The following is a 7,395-nucleotide window of genomic DNA, read 5'->3' on the forward strand; positions in this document are numbered from 1 at the left end:
AGAGGCGGGAAGTGAAGGGATGTGCTCCGTGGCAGACAGGAGCGGCTCCCCTCCCACTGGAGTGCAGGGGCCATCACCAGCTCTGTAGGCATGCTGCCCACCGTGTCCTCTAATCCCAGATGGGCCTCAGGCCCAGGGCATGGGATGGCCGACAGCCTGGGGAGGTGTGGTGGGAGCTGTAGGCAGAGTCAGGGATCCAGATGAAGAGGGAGATTTCTGCTCATGGCACGGGAGAAGAATCATGTGACTGCCGTCTTTCCTATGCTTGAGCCCCGTGGTGGGGTTGATCTAAAGAGAGAATGGAGGAGAGATTTCTTGACTTTGTGGGATTCCAGCCCCTGCCATAACTTGGATTGTAATGCCTGCTGGGAATGGCCCTGATTGTGAAAACTGGGGCTCTGCCCTGCCTGTCAGTTCCACTCTCCCCTCTGTGGTCCACTGTAACCCTCCCCTAGTGGTTGAACCTTTTCTGATCTTGGCTCCTGATTCTGAAGACCCAGGGTCACTTGGGAGGGCTTCTGAGATGGGTGGCCTGTTGGCTTCCTGGGCTTGGAGCAGCAGGAGTGTTTTGTGACCCTTTTGCTGGAGAGATGTGAATAAATTTATATACCAGAGAAGAAGCTGACTGCAGACCACTGTAAGGATACTACATGTCTCTTCTACTGCTATGATAAACACCATGACCAAAAAGCAAGTTGGAGAGGGAAGGGTTTATTCAGCTTACACTTCCACATCACTGTTGATCACCAAAGGAAGTCAGGACAGGAACTCAAGCAGGGCAGGAACCTGGAGCCAGGAGCTGATGCAGAGGTCATGGAGGGAGCTGCTTACTGGCTTGCTCAGCCTGGACCATCAGCCCAAGGATGGCACCATCCACAATGGGCTGGACCCTTCCCCATCAATAACTAATTACAAAAGTGCTCCACAGGCTTGCCTGCAGCAGGAGCCTATGGAGGCATTTTCTTAGTTGAGGTTCCCTCCTCTCAAATGACTTTAGTTTGTGTCAACTTGACATAAAACTATCCAGCACACTACCAAAGTCCAATTGGGGGTTACTCACAGGAGCAGAAATGACTCAAAGACCAAAGCCCAGCCTAGCATTGCTGAATTCTTGAAAGCTGGAATCGTGGAGCACACTGCAGTCTGCAGGCAGCCCAACAGATTGGAGAGTCCTCCAGGCAGCTCAGTTGGTCCCAGCCCAGCTTCAGGTCAACTTGAGCAGTCTCAAGAGTACCCTGGGCAGCCCAGCTCAAGCTGCTGTTTCCACAAGGTGTGCTGGCTCGAGCCTTTTTAGGCCACTTAGCTCGACTGAGTGCAATTCGGCAATCCTCGCTGCTTTTAACCTTTAGTAGGGAGGGGCTTCCAGGAGCCTGTGAGTTGTTCACTTCTCCTACTTAGAACATCCTGTATCTTAATGCGCCTCCCTGCGTGGTGGGATGTTGTTTCTCCTTTATCTTAACCTGGAAGATTCAGGGTCGGCTGTCTGATTTTTTTTCTTTTTAAGAAGTCTTATCGACGTAAATTCCGTGCTCCTCATTACCCCGCCCTCAGGAGCTTCTCGAGCTTTTTTTGTACCTATCACCCTGAGCGCTGTGGCAAACTCTTAAAACAGCTGAGAGCTTTGGCTTCTGGTCCCTGGTGCGCAGCAGTGATGCTCCCGATTCCCCCTAGGAAAGACCCAGGGCCCTTTATCTTGGCTGCTCCTTTGGTTTAAAACTTATTTTACCATGAGTAGCAGGAGAGGGAGTTGCCAGAGTGTGCCCCAGCCCTTGCACTCCGCTTTAACCGGCCAAACCCCGGACGACTACGCCCCTCCCCCGGGCAGGCCACGCCTTCCCGAGGCTCCTCCCACGCTGCTCGGCCGGGGAAAGTCTGACCTAGTTCACCTGAGCCGGGCAAGGGACATGGTGACCCCGGCGCGGGGTGCGACCTGGCAAGACCAACTACTTCACGCGAAACTCAGGGAGGGTCCGGCCCAGCGCTCGGAGGCTTTCACGGTCAGAAACAAGGCGGAGGTGCGCCGGGTGGGTAGGGGACAGGGGCCGGTGAGCTTTCAGCGCGCGGCGGTGGCGGTGTGGCAGTTGTCGGGTGCCGATCCGTCTCCGCGCCAAGCGAGGGAGCGGCCCGGGGCGGCGGCGGGGTGCGGAGGCGAGGGCGAGCCGTGGCCGGCAGGCGGCGCTAGCGAGTCGCCCTGGCGCCGCAACGCGAGAAGAGCGCCGCCGCCGCCGCAGCCGCGCGGTACCAGGCCGGGCGCGCGCCGCACGGCGCTCCAGACGCAAGCGCCCTCCCACACGGGCCAGCCCTGGCCCAACGGCTGCAGGGGTGGACGGACTGGAAACGCTGGGAGAGAGGGGCTCGGAGCCCTGCTGGTATCAGGATCTGCGGCTTGGACTGAGCCAGCGTCCTCCGTGCTAGATGATAAGGGCGAGCCTGACGTTTACCTCTCTCCACACCCAGTTCAGTATTTGCTCCCCCAAATTTACCCTGATACTGACTGTATCAGATGTCAGATCTGGGATAACCCAGATCCCGCTGCGACCGTAGGTGAATTCCCGCTTCCCTTCTCAGCTGTAACCCCAGAAGCCTGGGTTTCCTTCAGCTGAGCAGCAGGTGGCCACTTGGTGCTCAACTACTCCACCCGAAGCCAAGTTTGGTGGGCACTCAGCCAAGCACTGAACGCGACAGAAAGTCCAGTTCCACCCGTCCCAAGGCCTGGTCTGCCCGGCCCAGTGCCTACAGGAGTAGAATCGGGAGCTTTGTGATTCACCCTTGAAGCCTCAACCGTCTTTGCTTCTCAGGTGCTGTCCTTAGTTTCAGGCCAGTGAAAACCTGCCGGGCTTATAGACCGTCATGAGCGAGGCCAGTAGAGATGATTATAAAATCCAGTCTTTTGATGCAGAGACGCAGCAGCTGCTGAAGACCGCGCTCAAAGGTGAGCCTCCCACCCACCACTTATTTTGTGTCAAGTTGACATAAAACTATCCAGCACACTACCAGAGTCCGACTTGGGGTTCCCATGCATATTCTGTTTGGGTAAGAGCCGCGCTGGGGGCTGAAGCCCAGAGCCAGGCAATGCCCAAGCCTTTCTTGGCTCTCAGAGAGTAAGTCACAACCTAATTCTCACCACATTTAAGCCAGTATTTTGGAGACTGAATCACAGAGTTAGATCTAAGATCATAAAGCCATTAAGTACCCATGAAAGAGAACACTGCTTCCTCTTTCAAGGCTTTGCATTTCGTGCAGTCAGCACCCTTGAATGTACAGAGATGCCTGGTTTGGACAGAGGTTGGAGAATCAGCCTGGCAGAGGGGATGTGTAATTGCCTGGCCCTTCCGTTGTAACACTCAGGACAGAAGTTTAACAGGACAATTAGCAATTGCCGTCATGTGCTAAGCTAAACATTTTGGAGACGTCTCCATGCCTGTAATCCCAGCAGATTACAGAGGTAGGAGGATTAGCACAAATTCAAGGCCCAATTGCTCAACACAGACAGTGCCTGTGGGAGGAGAGATAGCCCAGTGGTTTAGAGCATTTGTGTGCTGTTCTCCTTTAACCCCAGCAAGCAGGAGGCACGATAACTGGGGCTACATAGTGAGATGCTGTCACCAAAACAAAACACAACAGAAAGCCATAAAGAACACTTGACTTGCAGAGGACCTCGAGAGGTTCAAGACCATTGGTAGCTCAGTTTTCAGGATCCCGTGCTATCCTCTATCTCCGGTACTAGCCAAACACATGGCATGCATATATACATGCAAGAAAATATTCATACATATGACATGAATGAACCTAAAAAAAAAATTACATGGTGAGCTTGAGGCCAGCCAGAGCAAAACAAGACTATCTCAAAAAAAAAAAAAAAAAAAAAGTAGAAGCCTTGGCATTCAGTGTACGCCATCAAGGCAGTGCTAGAAAATAAAAGATGTGTAGTCTAAGAAACTACACTTGTGCTTTGGTCTCCTGCAGCCTTCTAATCTTACAGTCATTGATTTATTGGCACAGGATCTCTCCCTGGCTGGCCTACATCTCTCCCTGGCCTGCCTCTTCTGCCTAAGTATTTGGGATAAAAGGTTTGCACCATTCCTGGCAGAGTACAAATTGTTTTTTTATAAAGTTTTTTTTAAGGTTTATTTATTTATTATATATAAGTACATTGTCACTGTCTTGAGACACACCAGAAGAGGGAGTCAGATCTCGTTAAGGATGGTTGTGAGCCACCATGTGGTTGCTGGGATTTGAACTCAGGACCTCCGGAAGAGCAGTCAGTATTCTTAACCACTGAGCCATCTCTCCAGCCCACAAATTGTTTTTTGTTTGTTCATGTGTATACCTACTTGTCTGCTTGTGAACCACACATATACTGTGGCTGTGGAGGCAAAGGAGGGTGGCCGAGCCTCTGGAACTGAAGTTTTAGGCGCCTGTGAAGAGCCAGCGTGGAAGGTGGGAATCATGGAGGGCTCTCTGCAAAGCAAGTGCTCTTACCCACCGAGGCATTGCTTTATCTATTTTCTGATTGGGCAGCCGGGGTCCTGACAGTGAAAGCTGCCCTGCCCTTGCTCAGCACGGTTATAACCACCTTCTCCGGAGAATATGTTTTTCTTGGTTTGGTTTGGTTGCTTTGTCTCCAGCCTTTGGTCTACACATAGTAGGCATAGTGCTTGTTCCCTAAATATGCCCTTTATGCCCTCAACTTTAAAGACAGGATCTCACTATGTAGCTCTGGCTGGCCTGGAACTTGCTATGTAGACCAGGTTGGCCTGTCTCTACCTCTCAGGTGCGCCTCAATCCAGCTCCCTTCTTTTGAAACCCAGCCACATGTAGCCCAGGCTCTGCTGGAACTCTGTCTTTAGGCAAGAGTAGCCCTAATGTCTTGCTTCTACCTTGAGTGCCTCCCTGCTGGTTTTCCCTTCATCTCTTAAGCATGTGGTGGGGGATGCCCTATTTATTACAAATACCTCCAGTCCTTGGGTGTGGTGGTGTTTGACTTTAATCCCAGTACCCAGGCTGCAGAGTCAGGTGGATTTCTGTGGGTTTGAGAACTGGTCTACATAGTGTGCCAGGCCAGCCAAGGCTACGTGGTGAGACCCTCTCTCAAAGAAAAACAAACCCCAGTTCAATCCTTAGCAGACAGAGGCAAATGTGACTAAGCAGGCGGCTGTAGACTCCCCTCCTGTCTTGCCAGATCCAGGTGCTGTGGACTTGGAAAGAGTAGCCAATGTGATTGTGGACCATTCTCTGCAGGACTGCGTATTCAGCAAGGAAGCAGGACGAATGTGCTACGCCATCATTCAGGTTGTGGGGGCGGGCAGAGAGGGAGGCTGCCCTGAGGATGCCACCTTAGGGTCAGGTACAGGCTGGCCAGCGCCCTGCTTATCACCCCTCTCTTTGGCTCACAGGCAGAGAGTAAGCAAGCAGGCCAGAGCATCTTCCGCCGTGGGCTTCTCAACCGGCTGCAGAAGGAGTACGATGCCCGGGAGCAGCTCAGAGCATGCTCCCTGCAGGGCTGGGTCTGCTATGTCACCTTTATCTGCAACATCTTTGACTACCTGAGGGTGAGGCAAGGGAAGTCACCTGCGCAGCAGTGAAGGCCTGTGTGCCAAGGCTGAATTGCTCCCTCCTGACTGCAGCTCCCACCACCCGCCGCCTTTGCTCTTCCCACAGGTGAACAACATGCCCATGATGGCCCTGGTTAACCCTGTCTATGACTGTCTTTTCCAGCTGGCCCAGCCTGAGAGTCTGAGCAGGGAAGAGGAGGTGAGTGACTGTTGACAAGGCTGTGGAGCCCAGCCATGGAGGGCACTGCTCCTCAGCCAGGTGCTCAGCAGGGACAGCTAAGGCCTGTAGGCATCACTAGACAAACTACAGTGGCTGGAATTTATCCAGCACACAGAGGCCAAGGCTTCACTATTGGAGCCTTGTACTAGGAATGGCAAAAGCTGTGGCCAGCTGTGGGCACAGATGGCCCAGAAATCATCTGGGAGTCGGGTATATGGAAGAGGAGGGTTAAGCGACTGTTTGTGGAGGCAGGCCTGGTTTGGAGTTCAGCCGGGTCAGAATGTTCTGGAAGCCCCTTTTGGTAAGATTTGGGCCATGCCCCCTGGTGTCGGAATGGAGCGCGGTACTCAGCAGGTGCTGTCACCTCCTTGTGCCATGTTGCTTTGCTCCTCCCTCTGGCTGAGTAGGCCTTGCCACTGCCCCTGCAGGTGGACTGCCTGGTGCTGCAGCTGCACCGGGTTGGGGAGCAGCTGGAGAAGATGAACGGGCAGCGCATGGATGAGCTCTTTATCCTAATCCGGGACGGCTTCCTGCTCCCGACAGACCTCAGCTCCCTGGCACGGCTGCTGCTGCTGGAGATGATTGAGTTCCGGGCAGCTGGCTGGAAGACCACTCCTGCTGCCCACAAGTATTACTACAGCGAGGTTTCTGACTAGGCCTAGGTCTGCACCGCCTTCCCGTGACCCTCCTTTCAAGCTGGCACCAGCATCCTTGCTTCAGCCCCTTCTAGACTTTTTTGACTGCTGTGGTTCTGCCCTCTTCCCTTCCCTCACTCTGGACTTGTGGAGAAACCAAACAGACTTGTCTCCTGGCTGAAGACTGTCTGTCTTCCTCTGCCCTCAAGTCCTGTTAGCTTCCCGCCACCTTCCTCCTGGGTCTGGCAGGGAAGAATCAACTAACAAACACTGAACTGTGTAGCCACTGGTGCAACATGACCTTAGTGCCTCAGTTTTCCTGTCTATAAAATGGGCAATTTTAGCCATTGGTGGAATGCTTTGGGATGTTAAGGGCAAGTTTCAAAAATGGTGTTTTATATATTTTATAGAGACTTTTGTGGAGGGAAGCCTGTTTCCTCCAGTCTTGAGTGACTGCCTCACAAGGTTGGGGTGAGGGTTTTCTAATAAATCTTTTTTGAAACCAAACTGCGTATTTCCATAGCATCCAAAGGTGTACCCCAAGCTGAAGGAAGACGTCTTTTTACTTATATGAGTCCATTGCAGCTATCTTCCGACACACATCAGAAGAGGGCATCAGAGTCCATTACAGATGGGTGTGAGCCACCATGTGGTTGCTGGGAACTGAACTCAGGACCTCTGGAAGAGCAGCCAGTACTTTTTTTTTTTCCCCAGAGCTGAGGACCGAACCCCGGGTCTTGTGCTTGCTAGGCAGGCGCTCTACCACTGAGCTAAATCCCCAACCCCAGCAGCCAGTACTCTTAACCACTGAGCTATCTCTCCAGCCCCAGAGGTCTTTATTCTAATCCAGATTGGGCCTGAGTTTCTTGCAGGAAATCTCTAAGGAGACACATTCTGTCTCTGAGAGATTGGAGGGGGGGGGAGCAGGGGAACCAATTTGGATTACCAGATAACACATGGTCCTCTGAGTGCATCTCACTGTGTG

The 7,395-nt window shown here is 52.8% G+C and overlaps 1 protein-coding gene across 4 annotated transcripts; it reads left to right on the plus strand.

Moving 5' to 3' along the window:
* The first annotated feature begins 1,831 nt into the window (after nucleotides 1-1,831).
* Nucleotides 1,832-6,917, plus strand: Mif4gd (MIF4G domain containing). 4 transcript variants are annotated; one of them, XM_021176512.3, is made up of 6 exons: nucleotides 1,832-2,024; nucleotides 2,799-2,932; nucleotides 5,183-5,292; nucleotides 5,397-5,552; nucleotides 5,662-5,754; nucleotides 6,204-6,917. In XM_021176512.3, the coding sequence occupies exons 2-6, from the start codon at nucleotides 2,851-2,853 to the stop codon at nucleotides 6,429-6,431; spliced, it is 669 nt and encodes a 222-aa protein (XP_021032171.1). In that variant the 5' UTR covers nucleotides 1,832-2,024; nucleotides 2,799-2,850; the 3' UTR covers nucleotides 6,432-6,917. The 4 variants fall into 4 exon arrangements, with proteins under 4 accessions (XP_021032171.1, XP_021032169.1, XP_021032170.1 ...); XM_021176510.2 differs by having other exon boundaries at nucleotides 1,832-2,015; XM_021176511.3 differs by having other exon boundaries at nucleotides 1,833-1,997.
* Nucleotides 6,918-7,395: the final 478 nt, after the last annotated feature.

This window comes from Mus caroli, unplaced genomic scaffold (assembly GCF_978045245.1).
Source record: "Mus caroli unplaced genomic scaffold, Mus_caroli_1 scaffold_13, whole genome shotgun sequence".
NCBI lineage: Eukaryota > Metazoa > Chordata > Mammalia > Rodentia > Muridae > Mus > Mus caroli.